General features: G+C 55.1%; 6 protein-coding genes across 6 annotated transcripts in view; 2 read left to right on the top strand and 4 right to left on the bottom strand.

Moving 5' to 3' along the window:
• Window positions 1-352: 352 nt before the first annotated feature.
• Window positions 353-2,590, bottom strand: UMAG_11048 (uncharacterized protein; the record flags this gene model as incomplete). Its single annotated transcript, XM_011392229.1, has 1 exon — window positions 353-2,590. One exon carries the CDS (start codon window positions 2,588-2,590, stop codon window positions 353-355), a length of 2,238 nt encoding a protein of 745 aa, XP_011390531.1.
• A 960-nt stretch (window positions 2,591-3,550) lies between these two features.
• UMAG_11047 (uncharacterized protein) lies at window positions 3,551-8,449 on the bottom strand (the record flags this gene model as incomplete). The annotated part of the gene is made up of 1 exon (XM_011392228.1): window positions 3,551-8,449. One exon carries the CDS (start codon window positions 8,447-8,449, stop codon window positions 3,551-3,553), a length of 4,899 nt encoding a protein of 1,632 aa, XP_011390530.1.
• A 3,334-nt stretch (window positions 8,450-11,783) lies between these two features.
• On the top strand, window positions 11,784-12,995 carry UMAG_04009 (uncharacterized protein; the record flags this gene model as incomplete). The annotated part of the gene is made up of 1 exon (XM_011392159.1): window positions 11,784-12,995. One exon carries the CDS (start codon window positions 11,784-11,786, stop codon window positions 12,993-12,995), a length of 1,212 nt encoding a protein of 403 aa, XP_011390461.1.
• A 131-nt stretch (window positions 12,996-13,126) lies between these two features.
• UMAG_11046 (uncharacterized protein) lies at window positions 13,127-14,977 on the bottom strand (the record flags this gene model as incomplete). The annotated part of the gene is made up of 1 exon (XM_011392227.1): window positions 13,127-14,977. One exon carries the CDS (start codon window positions 14,975-14,977, stop codon window positions 13,127-13,129), a length of 1,851 nt encoding a protein of 616 aa, XP_011390529.1.
• Window positions 14,978-16,618: 1,641 nt separating this feature from the next.
• On the top strand, window positions 16,619-17,479 carry UMAG_04007 (uncharacterized protein; the record flags this gene model as incomplete). Its single annotated transcript, XM_011392158.1, has 1 exon — window positions 16,619-17,479. One exon carries the CDS (start codon window positions 16,619-16,621, stop codon window positions 17,477-17,479), a length of 861 nt encoding a protein of 286 aa, XP_011390460.1.
• Window positions 17,480-18,413: 934 nt separating this feature from the next.
• Window positions 18,414-18,881, bottom strand: part of UMAG_15008 (putative glucose-6-phosphate isomerase) — a gene marked incomplete at both ends in the record, with an annotated part of 1,567 nt that continues 1,099 nt past the window's right edge. The window contains one exon of the mRNA XM_011392296.1: window positions 18,414-18,824. Within this exon, the coding sequence (XP_011390598.1) occupies window positions 18,414-18,824 (411 nt within the window). The remainder of the gene's footprint in view (window positions 18,825-18,881) is intronic.

The following is an 18,881-nucleotide window of genomic DNA, read 5'->3' as shown; positions in this document are numbered from 1 at the left end:
ATCGGTAACCAAGTCGTGCGTCTCGCTCCACAGCTGTCCACCACGCTCACGTGGCTTAGTGGTTCACACTTGTGAACGACCACTTACGACTGTCGACGGATGACTTGTGCATGGTCATGGTTGCCACTGCGACTCACACGCACCATGCGCATCGCATGAAAGACAATCACGGATGCGATGCAATTGCAAAAGGCTCGAATCAAATCTATAACATATGAATGTAGGAGGATGCAAGCGACAAACGAGGGTTGTCTGCATCAGTTGCACGAACGCGCGTAGCCAGTCACGATCACGATCACGATCAGGAATCACGAATCACGAATCGTGCATTCCGCCTCGACAGGCGGCGTGGTTAGGCAGCGTAAGCCCATCTCTGGCCGTGTGTGAGATCGCGTTGCTCGAGATGGCCAATCTCGCTTTCGATGCCTACGTCCTCTTCACCCCTCTCGCCGGCAGTGAGGTCGTCAAAGGGATGCCAACTAGCCCTCTTATCGAGTTTCAACTGCTTTTCGCCTCTGGCGTCCATGTCGGCGTACATCTCGATCGTCTTTTGGGCATCGAACCTTCGACCCACGGCGCCGATCTTGCCTAGTGTTTCGAAGAGCACCAAGAAACCCAAGCTGCCGCCAACGATGCTCATCAGGCTCAGCGAGTCCCAATCGCCCCTGAGTGGGAGCAGAGCAAATTCGACCGCCAGGCCGAATCGCAGAGCGATGACCACCCAGCGAGGAACGATTCGAGATGCGTGTACGTCCAAGTTCCTATGCAAGCAGCCGATCAAGCCCAAGCACACCAAGACACACGATGCAGAGCCTCCGAAATACCACGCATACCCACCCTTGATCTCGTTGCGCGAGATCAAGCTCGACAGCGCCGTGGCCATCAGCACCAACGCTGCAGTCAACGGGTAGTGAATGTGGCTGAAAGTGATGCTCGTAAAGCTGTTCCTTCGGAGTGCATGCTGGTACACTCGGCTTCCGTCGGCATCGTAGTAGATCCAGATGACGAGTACGCTGATCGTGATGCCTAAAGCGGCACGACCGAATTCGTCATTGACACCATAGTGGCCCAAGCCGGCGGTGAAGTTGCTGCTGATAATGGATTCGCCCACGATGAGGATGACAAAAAGCACATAGCGCTCGATTGAATGTTCGTGCGATTGCGCAGGGATGAACATATGGTTGCCGGTTCGCTTCTGACGTCCGTGGAAGAGTTTGATGGCGGCAGCAACCACGTAGGCACGAGCGAGCTCGACAAAGATGCCGGTCGACAGGAGGATCACGATAAGCAACGGATCGCCAGTCATGGTGATCGGGATGTAGATGGCAGCGATCACAAACAGCGCCAACGCATTCAACCAGAGAGCCTTGCGGAATTTGGGAAGGCAGAATCCGTAGTAGATATAGATGCCCAAGCGCCAGAGTTTGGCCACCAGAAAGAAGCCGATAGCAGCGTGAATGGCGCGATCGTATCCGTTGGTGAACCAGTAGTCTTGATACGCAGGCACCGCCAATTCTACGCTTTCCGAAGCATCCGCCGCGCTCGCCGCGCTCGCCGCACGACGAAAGATGCTCTCGAGATTGGCTACGATACTATGATTCTCGAGCTGTTCCGGTGCCTGACCGAGCGCCTCTTGGCCGTGCAGCTTGGCCAACAGCTCGGGAGTCGCCTTGACAATCTGGACCGCGGAAACATTGGCACAGTATCCACTGAGCAAGATCATCCATCCGAGCAACAAGAGCCTCTCCAGCATGTCGTCGGTGCCGCTCGTGTTCAAGAAGAGACGTACGTCGGTCCAGATTGAGAAACACGGCCAGAAGCTCAAGACGAACTTGAACGCGTTGATCGCCGAGCTGCTCTCGGCGGTCGCATGTCCGAGTTTGTTGACTACGGCGACAAAGATGAGGTCAAAGACGAGTTCGAACTGGCTGGGTTTGCGTTCGTCCTTTTCGCGGTAGAGCTTGTTGCCGTGCAGCCACTGGCGGATCAAAGGACGTTTGAGCAGGTGTCGCAGGGTAATCGGCACGTCGTCGCCGTGAACCTCGACGTGTGGCTTGTCGGATGGTTTGCTCCTCTCGCGACCATGCACAATATCGAACAAGCTTCCGGCACGAGAGTGCTGGTGCAAGCCCCTGGATCGACGACGTAGGTGCAGGTGCGAGGGCGAGTGCGAGTGCGAGTGCGGCTTTTCCATGCTTGAGCGAAGCGTGTATCTGGTATCCTGAGTGTAGTCGATAGCCATGGGCTCGGCATGCGTGACAAAGTCGGCCTGACTCGAATCCGAGACCGAATGAGTAGTGCCGATTGGCTGTAGCGGGATCACAGTTTCGTGCGAGGCAGCTTGCAAATCGCGTCGATGCTGATCGGTCGTCTCGACATTGTGCCAGCTCGAAGCGGGTTGCGAAGCCACGGCGTGCGAGGAGTGCACACAGGTGTGGTGGTACTCATGGCCAAAGGGACCATATACGTTGGGATCGATGAGCTCTTGCGGTGTCTGTTGGGTGTCTGGCGTGGCTGGCGTGGCTGGCGTGGCAGGCGAAGACGATGCACCGACATGCTGAGCTCGGAACGGTCTATGAAAGTGCGACATTGCCAAAGCGATCGAGATGGGCGCTGTCGAAATCCAAGCGATCGTCTATGACGAGAAAGACAAAGCAACCGAGTTGGCAAAGTGGATGTCGAGTGGAAATCTCTGGCAGCGCTCGTGGCTGATAAGTCGGCTTGCATATGCTAGCAGAGCGGACCGTAGGCGAGCAGGAAACGTGCAACCCGCGGTCCCACTTGCCGTCGATGAAAATCACGGACGACGGTGGAGTCGAGGCTGGCTATCTTGGCAGCTTCGCAGGGCAAGTCGTCTTAGCACGAGATCCGAGCGCGTCCAGAGCGGTATCTTGTGAGATTCACATTCGTGATTGCAGCAGCCATGAGCACAGCCTTTGTTTGCTGTCGAGTCTGCACGAAGCATGAGACTTGCATTTGTCATGCACAACGGGGAGCCGTGAGCGTTGATGCGTCGCCGCAACAGCCGCATCGCAGACGCTAGTGTCGTTCCATCCCCGGTTTGCTCATCGCAACCACAGACGTCGCAACCGCATATGCCGTCCGTAGCATCCTACCTAGCAAACTCGGTGCACTCGATACAGCAACGACGCTCACCACTTTTCATCTTGGCTCGCTCGACGTTTTCAGGACGCGAAATGCCAAGACCCGAAGCATGCACTACATGCATGTACAGTACTGTCCTCAACAACTCAGTCGCACCCAACGTTGGCGCGTCTGTTCTCAGACCAACACTCACGACTCATGACTCGTGTCACTCACCTCCCACTCTCGTCACTCTATCCGTGCTCTGACCCCACTGCATCGACATGACCACAGCCAGCAACACCTCAAATGAATCCTTGTCCAACAGCTAGCTGGCTCTCTTGAAAAGATACAAAGCCGCATACCTTTACAACAGCATGGCCACACAAATCAGGTGGCCAGCCGTGCATCGTATACAAAAAAATGCAGTCAGTTGGTGCTTCCTTTGGGTGCAACAGGAACACTTTTAAAATCCTTCAGAACGGCCATCCTCAAACTCGATCGGCTCATCGTTCTCCTCTTCCTCTTCTTCTTCTTCTTCCTCCTCCTCAGCTCCTTCGTTTTCCAGTTCATCTCGCAAACTATCGCCATCCTCATCCGCCTCTTCAACAAGATGTTCCAGTGGCTTGGCACGGAACGTGGTGAAGCTGTACAAGCTTGAGCTGGTGTTTGGTGCCTGACCGCCGTTAGCGGGGCTGTTGGTGCTGATGCTGCTGCTGCTGCCGGACGCAGTTCGCTGCGAGCGAGTCGGCGACTGGTTGGACGACAGCGAAGGCTCTGTGTCGCTCTCTGCATCCGCCGCCTCCTGGACAAAGCCAGTGTCGCTATCTTGACTTGGCGATAGGCCGCCTTCAAAGATGCTTACGTTGAGCTTGCCATTCTCGTCCTTTGACTTGTCATGCTCCTTCTGCACATATGGACGCGAGAGCGCATCAAACACATCCAGCTCCATGAGGAAACTTCCGGGGCCTGACAGATTCGTGTGAGTCAGCCCATCTTTTTCCACCGGCGGCGGTGGCGCGTTATCCTCTATGGATGCTTGAATATCAGCTTGGCGATCCTCGTCACCGGTAGCATCGATTCCGAGACCTGTTGTTGCTGCCGGGACAGCGACAGGAGCAGAAGCAGCCGTAGCATCCTCGGATCGTGCAATCACATTGTTGCGGAAGATGGCCAACGACTTGAACTTGTTCTGCTCAGCCTTATCGCCTGTCCTGCTTGCACGCTCGGCCATCTTGACAGTCGACTGTGTCGGCGTGGCGGCACCGTTGGCGTAAGCTCCCCTTAACGACGTGTTGGATCGGTTGTGGCCAAGTCGTTCCTTACCGCCACCGGGTACAGCAAGGTGACTTTCAAGTGACAATTTGGCCGCTAAAGGCTCCTGACGGCCCTTGGACCGCAAGCTGCCCAATCCTCCCATCTCAAAATTCCTGCGCAGCTCCGATGTCGATTGCGCCTTGTACACAGAGCTTAGTCCACCTCGGGACGACACGTCGCTAGCACGACCTCCACGAGTGTCGAAAGAGGTCGCACGCGATTCAAATTCAATGTCGGTCTGCTGCGTATCGAACGATTCCCGTACGCGTCCATCGTACGAGATCTTTCGCATGGCTGAAGCAGAACGAGGGCCTGCAGCAAGACTACGGACCGGCGAAAAGTCATTGTGAAGGTCCGCCTTGGATTCCGAGTTGGGTAGCGACGCCTGCGACTTGTTAAAGCGACCAGGAAAGCGGCCCCACAAGCTAGGTCGGGCGAATCGCGAGGTGGCGTTGCCACTTGTTTTCGAGTGTGCTGTCGCCGAACCAGTTGTGCTGCCGTCAAAGCTGGTATCCATTGTGGCGACATCACTCTTGGCTCCATTCTTGCTGCGCGATCGGCCAATCGAGCGCGTCAGGCGCCGATTCTGGTTGCCTCCTGCCAACATGGCTGATCGAGCCGTCAGCGCAAACATGGGCTTGGGTGTCTTGAGCGACATATCACAGCCTGCTTGCGCCAAAATTCTCGGAATGTCCATGTGTCCATCTGCGGTAGTCATGCGATGCGTAAAGGAACACTGCAGACCTGGTCCAAGGATAAAGTCGCCGCCGAGTAGCTTCATGTCGCCTGGGTTGCGGATGGGCATGTCAAAGAGACCCTTCTTGATGGCGACCAGAATGCCCTTGGTCATACTCATGCTTGCATAGTCCGGACGAGCGCAGACTGGGTTGGCATCGTTGGTGCGTAGCGTCATACCAAGCGCCCGGTACAAATTGCGTTTGGGATCGGCAAACATGGGATACTGTACCTGCATCACCTCGCGATACGACTTGATGACGTGCCAGTCACCCTGTCCGATAAAAATCAAGTCCAAGCCGGCGCGCTGGAGCGGCAGCGGATCAACGTTGCGCACCGACATGGCAAACTGCTGACAGAAGCCGCACCACCAATGTCGCAGGAAGCAGACGACAGTTCGGCGCTTCTTGATGAGATCGCCAAACAGCACTTCTCCACCGTTCTGATCATAGACAAGGCATTGGGACGCTTCAAAGAGCTGCAGCATGGACGGAGGGTGAATCGCATAAGAGCCTTCGGGTAAACCAGCCTCGCGAGCAGCCGCCTTGAGCTCTTCCGATTCGTCCTCATCTATAATGTTCAAGAGCAGAGGGTTCTTAACGTTCGCCTTGGCGGCCGGATCAAGCAGCTTGCTGCTCTTGTCCATCGACACGGGTCGTGGTTTGGACGACTTCTTGTCCGCCTCGCGCTTTGCGTTCCTGACTCGGTCGACAATGCTGAGCTCTTGCTCGAGGCCCCAACCGCCTGACGAGGAGCCTGCTGCGGTTGCTCCGGCGTCATTTGCGCCAACGCTCGTCGATGTTTGGCTGGCGGTGTCGGAGCGATTCGAGTTGGCGAGGCTGATCGACGCTGGGTTGTCGCTGAGGTACGACTCGCGTTGAGCAGAGCTGGTCGAGACAGGGCCGTTGCTACCATTGCGCCGATGCTGCATGAAGCGTACCGCGTTGGGTATCGATGGCGAGGTGTCTGCTGCGCGCTTGGCCTTGGTAGGCTCATTGGTTCCCAAGATAAACTGCATTCCTTCGACCTCGAGTACCGACTTTGGAGCATCGCTGGCCACTCGAAATTGACCGCCAGATCCGACGGGAGCTGTGATGGGTCGTTTGATGGTAGCTCGCGAGGGTGCACGGCTCGCGCTAGACCCTGATCCCTGGGTGGCGGTACTGAGGGAAGAATTCACGCCCAGCATGTTAGCAGTCGACAAATCGCGAGAAGAAGCGTTCTTGTCTATCTGCAAGGAATCGCGCGACTCGAAAACATCAGCACTATCGTCTGAGCTGGGTGGTAGCTGTGCATTGCTCTGCGTAGCACTGTGTCTAGTCTCAGGCGTTTTGAGCATGCGAGCCTGAGTTGGATCTTGCGACGCGTGCATCAAGGCGGAAGCGTCCAAATCGTGAGCAGCCTGGGTCGTCTGGATCTCGTCTCTGGAAGGAGGCAAGGACGTCATGCTCTGAGCAGCCGAGATGGAACGTGGAGACACTTGACCTGCACTGGCATTGATTGCGTCTGCATTACTCTGACGACGCTCGGAATCATCCACGTCTGAGGGTACGGCCTTCCTGCGGATGCGGTAAGTCGAAGTGGAGCTGGCTGCCGAGCCAATCGAGGTGGAGCTATCACGTCGGCTGCTTGTCGAGGTACGATGTCCGTTGACGTTGGTTCTGGCGTTGGCGGGAATGGCGAGCGTGTGAGAATCTTCTGAATTGGGGAGCGAGTGGAAGCCATTGGTGGGATTGCTGGTTGAAGAGGATGCGTCGCTTTCAGAGATAGGCGAAGGCGGTACCACAGCCGTCTCGACTTGGTTGAGGATGGCAGGAGTGATAGCAGGGGCGGGTACGATGCCCGAGTCAGTGCAGGATGCACTTGTACCCTTCTCGATATGATCAGTACGGGCATCTACATCGACTGAAGCGCGCGATGGCTCGTCTGCCTGGTGCGACGTCGTTGTATCTTGGAGCTCTGCGCAAGTATTCAAAGGGGGTGCGTCAGATTTGTCGAGCTCGGAGCTGGAACGCGGCGTAGTGAAGACGTCGGTAGTGTTGCGAGGTTGGGTGATTGCAAGTTTGGAGACAGGGGTATCATCATGTCCGCAACCTGACGAAGCCGAGCTGTGCGCTTGGTGCTTTACATCGTCGTCTTCAAATTCGACATTGTCGAGCGAAGTCCTTGCGTCCTTGGAGGAGGACGTGGTGGAAGAGTGGTTGGAAAGCATCGAGGTGCGCTTGGATGATGCGGTACCGATAAATGCGGAGGACGCAGCGAGGATGGAAGAGGAGGAAAGATCGGAAAATTGTTCGGTTGAGGTGGTGTTTTGCTGCAGAGGGATGTCAAAGCTTTTGCTAGCAAGGATGGGGATGGAGGAAATGGAACGATATTCACCGGCGAGGAAGCTGCTGTGGCGGCGCGAAGCTTTGATAGCTGCTGTAGGGATGATGGGCGCGGCTTCGAGCAAACCAGCACTTTGAGGATGGTGAGAGTCGCTGAGTGCTTCAAAGTGACGCGTGTCGCGGATCCAAGAGGCACGCCTGGAAGCGGGCTGAGCAGCTGCGCCAGTGGTGAGCTCGCGCAATCCGCCTGAGGAGGCAAGGGTGGAGCTGCGTGTGGCAAAAGACAGCGGATTTACAGCGTAGTCCGAGGTATGTGGTGAGACCGAGATGCGTTGAGGCGCGGTTCCAGGACGCCTTGATCTTTGGAGACGAGGAGACAAAGCGGTGGTAATTTGAAACGTTTCCGGCTCTTGCGCTGATGCGAAGGAAGAGAGCGTAGAACGATGCTGGTGGTACTTTTGCTCAAGGATGAGCTGGTTGCGGCGTTTGAGGTGAGGAAGGGCGCGGTCGACGAAAGGGCGTCGATAGACAAAGCGGTCGTGTAGATCAATGTCACCCGTGAAGGCGGGCTCGTAGCGATCGTTGACGGATTCGAGATGGTGGCTGGACGTGTTGCGGTCGGAACTGCAGCAAGAGGAGCGAGGCTCGGTAGCAAACTCTGATGTGGGAAGGAGAGGACTTCTTCGGAGGCTGAGGCCAGCTTCCATGCGATCGTTGGGAACAAGAATGCTGGTGGGGTCGTTGGCCACGGAGTCGATCGGAACGCAAGCTGATACCGAGGTGGAGGGAAGGATGGGCAAGCTGTCGGCAAAGGCTGTGGCCGAGGCAGCCGCACCAGAAGCACGCAAGGCGGTGCGCGGCGAAGGGGAGGCAATGGCAGGAGAGGATGGGATCAAGGAAGCGCCAGAAGCGACGGGCGAAAGCTCTGGAGGGGTGGCAGAGTTATGAGCAGAAAAACTGGGGGAGCGTGTGTAGGACACCGTCATGCCTTGAGGCGGAAGAGGCAGGTGTGGTGTGTATGCAGCAGGTCATGCAAATGAGCAGCTGTGCCTGCGTCGGAGAAGCAAAAGACAAAGAGGTCGATCGAGGCGTCGGTGTGCGGGTACGGGTACGGGTACGGGTACGGGTACAGGTAGAGATGTGCAACGCACGGGGCGTTAGCGTGGGGACGAGGAGCGGTGATGGTGGTGATGGAGCTGGGTGAATAGGTGAGCCAGCTTGGAAGAAGGTAGGACCGAGCAGCTGGAATGCGAGCGTGGGTTGGATGATATTGTTGCGACGATAGGTGGTGCTTGATGCTGGTCAACGGTGGGTTACTCGTGATGGTAGTACAAGACGACGATCAGTAACGTCGACAACGAATGAGGCGAAGCATCACGATGCGGCAAAGGGAGCAGCGTGGATTGGTTGAATCGAGGAAAGGACGAGCAAGGACGAGCAAGAAGCAGCAAACGAGGGAGCAAGGTGAGAGGACTTGTGCGATGGTGACAGGACAAGCGCAGGAAGGACAGCCAATCGCCAAGATGGCTGGAGATCGAGACACTGCGAGAGACCGGGGCCAGGCACAAACACTGGATTCTGTGTTTCGTGTTTCAGCTGGTTCAGCGCCCTTGATTCACTCCAGACTCGGCATTCTGTGATTCACGACTCGGTCACTCACGACTCGGTCACTCACGACTTGGTCACTCACGACTCGGTCACTCACGACTCGTGACTGTTGGTGATCCGTGATTCAAGATGGAGGATTGTATGCTGTGATCTGCGAGCGCGGCGGCGATAAATGACACTGGATAATAGCTGGCTAACTCTAAGGCCAGCTAATGTTAGTAAGCTAACTTAGTCTATCTAGAGCGTCAAGTTCACGCTTCCAGAGACCATGAGAGGTCGTTCAAGTTTGCGAGTGGCACCGCACTGCAGCAGTGCAGCCTAGTTTATTAATACGATTTGAAATCCATTTCACCAACTCCGACCAGAGCTGGCGCAGGAGGGACAGAGTGCACAAGAAGAGCGTTGTGAGTAGTCTTGAATCTTTGAACCACAATCACAATTTAGTATGACTTACTAGGTGAATAATCGTGCTTCTTAATCGCGGTTTGAAAAGCGCGCTTGCTATTCACAACGGCCACACAACGGCACCGCCAATCGTGAATCGTGAATCGTGAATCACGAATGCCGACAAGCGGCGTCTGGGCGAATCACGAGAATAACCCAGGTGCATCAAATTGAGCATCAAATTGTGCATCAAAGTGAGCATCAAATTGACCTCGCTTGGACAACAAAGTCGAATCTGAGATGCACCCACGCTTGTCTTGTCTCAACCGGCAAGCATCTCGTTTTTGCCTCTACGCATTCCGTCTTATGCGGCCATGGCGAGCGGCCATGGCGAACCGGAGTGTCGGAAAGCCTCGGCCTCGCAGCCAAGCCGCCTGCAGCGTCACTTGGCGTCCAACCCCACGACGGCGTCGCGGCCAAGCTTGTGCCACCATGCAGCTTGCAGCTGGGCGCACCAAGCGACTTGAGCGCATCCGTCGACCAACTTAACTTGCGCAAATCACGAATGCGAAAGAAGACGACAAAGAACAAAGCCACGTAGTCTGCAGTCGCGAGTGTTCTGCCATCCAAGCCGACCTTGCATATCTGTTGCCGCTCTCGTGCTTCGCTTTGGCGCGCTGTCCAAACGCATCTCGCGAGATCCGAAACCAGAATCAGAATCGTCAGTGAACCATGTACAGTATTGCTCGAGTCGTGAGAAGGACTTCAAGTCGTGAGTCAGATGCGGCAGGTAATCGTGAATCACGATCGCGAATGGATGCGCCATCGTTGATTGTAGCGCCACAACGCGCAACTCGTGCGCCCCCAATTTGGCCCCCAATTTGGCCCCCAATTTCCATACACAGAACACTTGACAATCACGAATAGCCCGCTTCGATTCGTGATTTGGTGTGGGCGCATCTCGTCGATCAAGGATCAACCAAAGCCAACGTGCAACAAGCACGCCGAAATTCGCAGTGCAGAGTCGCAGAGTGCACATCGTAGATCTCTCCGAACCCACGCCCAACTCTTGTGACTCTGTGAGCGTCTCTCTGCTATTCCATTCGCCGTTTCAAATCGGCTTTCCCGCCATCTCGACTCTCTCTCTTTTCTTTGGTCAGAAGAGACACAGACGGAAGCGGAGACTGGCAATCCTGCCTCTGCATATGTTAGCCGCTCCCTGTACAGTAGTAGCGTGCGCGCCAATCCTTCCCTCAACCGCATCCTCTTTACGCAAAGCAATCTCTCACGTCTGCATTGCACCTGTGCTGGTGGGCTCGGCTTGGTGGGCTCGTATACTTCCGTCGGTCCCTTCCCATCTTTGGATGAACTCACACTGTCGCAGCCACTAATCCATACAAACACGAAACGCCTCGAACCTTTTTCTTTTTTTTTTGGTTTTGGGTTTGGTTTTCGTTCAACAGCCCCTTGCGCCGCACGCACATGACTCAAGTTAGTGTGTGACATCCAAGCATCAAGTCTGTCAGTCTCCCGTCCCACGCGAACCGATCCGCCAGGAACCCCTGCTGCTGCCGATGCAGGGCCCCTCCTTGCTTCTGCATGTCATCCTTCCTTTCGATCGTTTGCATGCAGAGCCTCTTGATTCTCTAACCGTTCCTCCCTTTCATCGTTCCATCGGTTGAAGATACAATGGTCGACCAAGACCCTTTCGGAATAGTTTCCGCAGGACCAAACGGAATTTACGTGCCACCACGCGTTTCCGCAGGATCAAGAGGAAATTACGTGCCATCACTCGTGGTTTCTGTGCGATCAAACAAAGGCAGAGATGAGATAGCCCTCGCCCACTCTGCCAGAGCCTACCATCGAAAGGCACGCAGCCCACTCCCCGCACAGAGCGAAGACGAGACGGAAAGTGGAGATAGATGTCCCGAGTCGCAGGACGAGCAGTTGACAAAGACATCAATATGCTCATTTTGTATGTAATTTCGGGTCCTGAAAATGAAGCGATCTTTTCACCAATTTCTTCTCTTCAACAAACTGCCAAGAATCATCACGGGTCTTTCCCCCCTAACTATTCTCAAGTCTTTTATCACGAACACTTTCTAGGTTTGTTACATTTGCTGTTTCACACAACTATCACTAGGAAAAGAATGACAATCCCGAATCCCGAATCCCGAACCGTGATTCTCGAATGTCGCCGAATTCGTGATTCCAAAGTGGAGGACTCGAGAATGGTGAGCACCCACACCCTCCTCGCGCATTGAAAGGGTTCCAAAGCCACTTTTTCCAACGTCCACCACACAAACCAATCACTAACTGATCCCGACCATGATCACAAGACGTGCGCTAGTCGATCCGCTGGCTCGGCAGCCGCTCAAAACGTCGACCAACATCCTCCGAGCAGCTTCGATCATCCCACGCTGCACCTTTGGCTCCACGGCTTCATCTGCTGCTGCTGACAAGACAAGCTCAACATGGAAGTTGGCAAAAGTTCCGCATCGTGGAGTCGTTCAGGTCAGCGGCAGAGATACTGTCAAGCTTCTGCAAGGTCTCGTCAGCAACGATGTCAAGGCGCTCGATTCCACAACGTTGACGCACCAACCACCAAACATGGTCTACGCAGGCTTTATGAACCCGCAAGGTCGAATGCTCGCCGACGTCTTTATCCATCGTCAACCCGCAAACCAGGATGGCTCACCTCGATGGCTTCTCGACATCGATTCTCGCACGCTTCCCTCTCTCGTCGCCTTTATCAAAAAATTCAAGCTTCGAAGCAAGGTCAAGCTCACCGACCTGTCCACCGACTATCATGTCGTTCAAGCCTGGGACTCCAACTCGCAAGCACCGCCAACCATCGCCGAAAAACTCAGTATCGATCCCAGATCTCCATCCATCGGTTACCGTGGCGTTCTATCCGCTGCTGAGATTCTTGATGTTGCTGCTGCTGCGTCCACAGTCGACGGTCTCGAGTATACCTTACATCGAATCACCAACGGCGTTGCCGAAGGCGCTCTTGATTTCCCCCAAGCTTCAAGTTTACCTCTCGAGAACAACCTCGACTACATGCACGGCGTTGATTTCCGCAAAGGCTGCTATGTTGGACAAGAATTGACCGCCAGAACCCATCACACCGGTGTGGTCAGGAAACGCATCGTACCTCTCTCCTTCTACCTTGCCGGCACGCCTCCACCTGCTTCAATCCACGACGTCGATCCAGCCTTCCCACATCAGCTCCCAACACATCTCGCCGAGATTCGTTCCAAACCCATCTCTACCGCCTCGGAAGCAGCCACCAAGCCGGCTCGTGGTAAAGCAGCCGGCAAATTCACCTCGGGTGTCTACAACGTCGGCCTGGCCTGTTTGCGGCTAGAACAGGTGAGAAGATGGGCCGATAGCTCAAGTGCAGATCCAAACAGCAAGCACGATGCCTTGGAATTCTCCGTCTTGTCAGCAGATGGCGAGACGACGCTGCTGGCCCGACCATGGATTCCAAGCTGGTGGCCGCACGACCAGCCAGTACCATCAGATCAGGACACTTGAACCATCGCAATGCAAAGCATCAGTGCGCTTCCTTCCTCTCCAAACTTTCCGTGCGTGCAAAGAACCAAGTGAGCTATCCACGTGGTCGCTCCCCTTTGAGCGAAAGCGAAGCATGCACACAACTTGGGTCATCATTTCGATGGCGAGCCACTAGCTCGGGCGCTCCTTTTGAGCCTCTCTCCGCGCTCTACCGCCGCCGTCTTTGTGTGTTCCGCAGCCAACCTGTAGAGCGAAGCCATGGTCAATGTCCCTGCATCTTCCACACTTGGTACGTCTCCACCGACCACATGTATTCCGGGCTGGCTATCGCCTTGGGCGCGAACCTGCTCATTCGTTTCTCGACATTCTTGTTGAAGCTCATGCCTTGTCTCTCGAAAGCTCTGTAAGATCCATTCGCCATAATCCGCGATACTTGTTTCGGTCTCGGCTCCCCCTTCGCCACTCCTGGCCGTGTCTACACTGCATCGCATGATCTTGTCTCGCACTTCACGATAGCATCTCTTGCTCGTAGACGAACGCTGAAGCGACTGTTGTGTGGGCATCGACGATTCTTCCAGCCAAGGCTGCATCTTGGATGTATACTTGGCCCTCTTGATCCATGAGGGCGTTTCGATTTCATACCTTGTGCTCTGACACTCGCCACCTTGGACGCTTCCAAGCGCGTCCGGCTCTGCCGGCTCCGACATCTCGACCGGGATCGGTGTGTAATCCATCACAGAGCCTGTCTGGCCACCGTGCTGATCGAGCAGCTTGGAAATGTCCATGCTGGCTCTGGCGAGACGCTGTTTGGCCTTGAGTCGCACCATGTCGCCACGCGACAGACCTGCCACAACCTCTCTCGACTCGGCTGCAGTCGAGCCTTGACCACCGCGGTGAGATACTTGGACCGCTGAAGACGGTCCTGCAGAGAGTGTACCGACTGTTCCGCTTGAGATGCGCACAAGGCGACCCACTCGACCAAATTCCTTGTTGGCTTCCAAGGACGACATGACACGGACTGAAGGCCACGTTCGAGGCAGTCGCGTCGCCAAACAGGATGCCGGTATAATGTCAAAGACAGAATCGGTTTCGCTTTTCGTGATGCTGTCTCTTGAGCCGACCTGGTCTTGCCAGGGCTGTCTCTGTCCTTTCTTGGATCTCTGTATCTGCGCGGCTGATAGTACAGGCGGCGACACTTGGTCGGCAAGCTTGTCGTTAGGCGTTTGACCAACAAGTCGGCAGAGCACCTCAGTCAGATCCGCAGTCAAGCTATTTGCAAACCTCTTGGTCCTCTGCTCCTCTTGCAAATGTTTCGACACCGAAGATGGGAGGTCTAGCAGCAGATCGTAATAACACTGTTCGATCGGTATGCGTTCCATAGCTGGACGACAATGCTTGACGCCTATGCCAGACGTGGGATACACCTGTGTCGACCAGAAGAGGAAAAGCGCAAACGGAATTCCAACTGCCGTCAACACTTGTTTGATATCTGTGAACGCGATTGAATCACGCAGCTCTTGCTCCCTCGTGCAGCTGCGGTTTCCAGCGTTCATGTACGGTTCTAGATGCTCAAGCAGCACACGACAGATTGCGTCACTAACAGCACGCTTGCTATCTGTATGATCGCCAAACGCAAACTGGATGTAGTGCCATCCTTTCTGCCGCCAGAGGTGGGCAAAGACTGAGAAGGCCGAAAACGCAAGCTGTGAGCTTTCGGTTGCACCGGTGGAGGAGCCGATCATCGACGATAACAGTCCTGTCTCTTGGATGCGCGACACTGACGACTTGGATGTGCAAACAGCGAGCAGCAGTGCTTCGGCAAACCCAGAAAGCAGATTCTCGATATCTTGGCGCAGACGACTAACAAAAGTCTCATCGTTGGGTAGTTGCGTGAGACCCACGGGCAAGAGTTGTAGATTTCGGGTGAGCAGCGTCGACGCGGTCAGAGGCGGCGAGACATTCCGCCCATCTGGGCGCCTACGTTTTCTCGATCCCGCTGTCATGTCCCGACAAGCATTGGAAAGGATGGTGGAGCCAAGAGAAGCAAGTGGGGCAGGTTTAGCTTCCAAGATGAAATCGTGCAGCTCAACCAGGGTCCATCACGTGGATTGCAGCTCAAACTGCAAATCGTCCGATCAAAAGCTATGCTACACATCCCGATTCGATCAGGTCACGGCCAAACGCGATCGTAGAAATTACGTCGTTTTTGATCTCTGCCCTGGAACGGAGTTTTTTTTTTTTTGATCTCGGTCCCTAATTCGTGATTTCGTGTTTGTCGCTGAGTTTTTCTGTCTTTGTTTTCTTTTTTTGATCTGTGGTTTAGCTAACAGCCAGGAAACGAGCACCGAATTAATTTCACTCGAAAACGTCGTCAGTGCACAGCCCCGGCTGTTGACTTTTGCCGTGAAGCTCACTCGTGACTCTCGCCAGGACAGAAAAGGAAAGGAGCGACGAAAAATGTGCCATCGCGCCAGTGTACGAATCGACTATCGCGGCGCTTCACACATCTCCTGGAGAAAGAATTGAAAAGGTGAATAACTTGTCCCGTTCGTCTCTCGACCTCGCTATCGCGCGTTGGTGCGGTATTTCTCTCACGCTGCCAGCCACCGATCGCGGATGTCGAGATGCGCTGACTTGCCCACTCCGCGGTCTGCGCTGGATTGACTGCTGACTTGCCGGTCTTGATTGATGACGATAGTAGTAGTGCGATGCGCGCTGCTCTTGACCAAAGTTGAGTCTGATATGAATAAACGCTGAGTTAACGTCCTTTCACGCTTGCTGCGACCGTGTCGTCTCTATTACTGTTTATCCTTTGCCCCAATCACAATTGGATGTAACATGTGTATCCGGGGGGGGGGCGACGTGTGACGAGGAAGTATCTCGATTTTGGTTTTTGACGGGCCACAGAGAGGAGATCAGTTCGGCTGAGGGCACGGCATTTTTCACAAAACGGCAACAGCAGTTGCTAAGTTAGTGCTTGGCTGCCTCCTTTGTTCAAACATGTAGCGCTGGCCAGCGGAGTGGCCTTCCGCTCGCTCTAGCAAATGAATCAGGCCAGTTTTAGCTTTGGGCCAGAACAGACAGAGCTACCTGAAATGGGTTCAGGCAAAAATGCCACAGCCACGCCGCTCTCGAATTGTGCCTTATTCCTGGCCCTTTTTCTTCCGAACCTCTGCTGAGTCGCCCACCATTTTCAACGTTGCAAACCCTCTCTCCATTTTGACTGCTCTGCTGCCGAATTTGGCAAAGAAACACACAGGCGCGTGTACAAAATCACAAGCCCGCATCGGTAATGAGGGTGTTTTGTCTCAGAGACTGGTCTGCTGGCTCGTCGAAAAAACTCAGTTGCAATCTCGCTACTGTTGCTCTCTCGTCTCCTAGCGCCTCTCTCGTTGTGCCAGTTGCGAGTATACAGTTGCCTAGCCCTATCTCATAATTTCGGGTACCCTGGCACTTGGGCAACGGTTGCGAAATACTTCCCCCCTTGGCCTCCCTCTCTTATTCTCCTTGCCCGTCGCCTCTTTCTCATCAAAGTATAAGACCCCTTCCACTTCCCCCTCTTACCCCTGCGAAGCGCCTCTGCCCTTTCTTTTCTACATCCGCAGCATCTGACTGCTTTCTTTATGTTTAGCTTACCGACCATTATGAGGACAGCCGTCCGTAACCAGCAGCCTCTGGCTCGCAACGCCATTCCCGTCGCCGCAGCCGCCAACTTCGCCACCGTCCCCGCTCCCAAGGAGACCAAGAAGCGTGCTTCGTCCACCACCAAGACCGCCAAGGCTGGTGCATCCAAGGCGGGCGCTGCTGCCGCCGCCGTCGTCGATGCCGCCGCTACCACCAAGAAGACTGGCGCCAAGCCCAAGGCTCCCAAGAAGGAGAAACTCAAGCCGTGGCAGGCACGCGGCGCCGATGGCAAGCTCCTTCCGCTTCCCTCGGCCAGCAAGCCCACTTTGCGATCGTCGTTCCTGATCTACATGTCGGAGCGTGTCTCGCAGCTGAAGGGTGAGCCGCAGTACCAGAAGACTTCTCCCAAGACGGGTGCCCAGGTCGTCGACATTGTCAAGATGGCCAAGGCTGTCGGTGCCGAGTGGGCCCAGCTTCCTGCACACCTCAAGTCCCGCTACGAGGCGCAGCACGAGCAGGAGAAGGAGCAGTACGAGCGTGCGCTCGCCGAGTGGAAGGCCGCACTATCGCCCGAGGACATCAAGCGTCAGAACGCCTACATTGCCTCGCAGAAGAAGAAGGGCATCAAAGGTACCGCGTTCCTGCGTGACCCTGCCAAGCCGAAGCGTCCGAACTCAGCCTTCTTTGAGTTCCTCAACGACCTGCGCGCCAGCGAGGCTGTGATCCCCAACATCACCGAGTTCTCCAAGCGCGGTGGTGAGCGATGGAAGCAGATGTCGGCGGAGCAGAAGGCACCCTACGAGCAGCGCGCGCTGCAGGCGCTCGAGCAGTACAAGCGTGACCTCGAGCTCTACAACAGCACGCGCGGTCCCGAGCTCTAGACGCGTCGAGCTGTCGCGTCGAGCTATGTCGCGTCGAATTGTAACAACACTGTCTTGTCATTCCGGTTTCTCTTTCTCTCTCTCGATGCGCTCTGGGCTTTTGCGTCTCTTTCTCTTACATAACAGTTTCCAGCTGAAGTGGAAGGAGAAACTGGCTCTGATATCCTGATTCAGCCTTGGACGGGCTGGTTCTCAAGGCGTGTTATTTTTTTGTGTTCTCGTTTCGTACCTGTTGTACTGTAGGATTTCTTTTCTCAAACACGTCGTTTCTGCCTTTTTTTTTTTTTTTTTTTTTTTTTTTTTGACTTGAAGCGCTGTGGATGGTGGATGGTGGTTTGTGTTGCTGGTGGTGCAGCGTCGGGATGCAGTCGTGAGTGGTTGTGGGCTGGGCGAGTGGCAGAAGATGAAGCATCACGCATGTCGAGGCGGGGGTTGGGATGGACGCGTCTCGACGCGTCTGGTTGCGGGTCGGCATTTGTGATTGCGTTTGCGTTGCTTGACATGCGGCGGACGGCAGCGCAAGTGGCAGTCAGACGAGTTGGAGAAGACGCGTTCTGTCGGTGTAGATGCCGGACCGAAGAGCTGGCATAACTCGACTCTTGACTCACGACTTACAGCTCACAACTCACAACTCACAACTCACGACTCTTGACTCTGGACTCACAGCTCACGACTCACAGCTCACGACTCACGACTCACGACTCACGACTCGAAGCGATCGTGGATCACGGAATCACGCATCATGCTCAGTCAGATTCCGACTCGGCACACATTCACGACTGACGCCCACACCGAGTCGTGAGTCACTCGAGACAAGTGTGGGAGCGCAGAAACGTATCAGCGCGAAAACACAAGCGCGAAGACGCGAGTTGAATTACGGAAAACGACAGGCCTACAAGTTGCAAGACGAGCTTGCAGACCGGCTGCGAGCGAGTCAGTTGCGGTTGTTCAAAAAGAACTTGATGAGACCCGTGGTGCTAGAATCATGACCTGCACCATCGAGCTTGCTGGCATCCGAACCGTCGAGCAAGGGCAGAATCTTCTTGGCCAATACCTTGCCCAGCTCGACACCCATCTGATCGTACGAGTTGATGGACCAGACAAAGCCCTGTACCGCAATCTTGTGTTCGTAGAGCGCGATCAGAGCGCCGAGTGCGGCAGGCGTGATCTTTTGCACCAGGATCGAGTTGGTAGGTCGATCGCCCTCAAACACCTTGGATTTAACGAGGAACTCATTGCTCGCCTCAGCACCCAGTTCCTGCTTGACCTCAGCCTCGGACTTGCCGAAAGCAAGCGCTTCGGGCTGCGCGAAAAAGTTGGAAAGCAGGATCTCGTGGTGCTTGCCCCAGCGGGTTCTGCGTCTGGACCGAGCGAGAAGTCGCAGGGGATCAGCTGGTCCCTG

This window comes from Mycosarcoma maydis, chromosome 11, assembly GCF_000328475.2.
Source record: "Mycosarcoma maydis chromosome 11, whole genome shotgun sequence".
In the NCBI taxonomy this organism is placed as follows: Eukaryota; Fungi; Basidiomycota; class Ustilaginomycetes; order Ustilaginales; genus Mycosarcoma; species Mycosarcoma maydis.
This window is presented reverse-complemented; position numbering and strand designations above follow the sequence as displayed.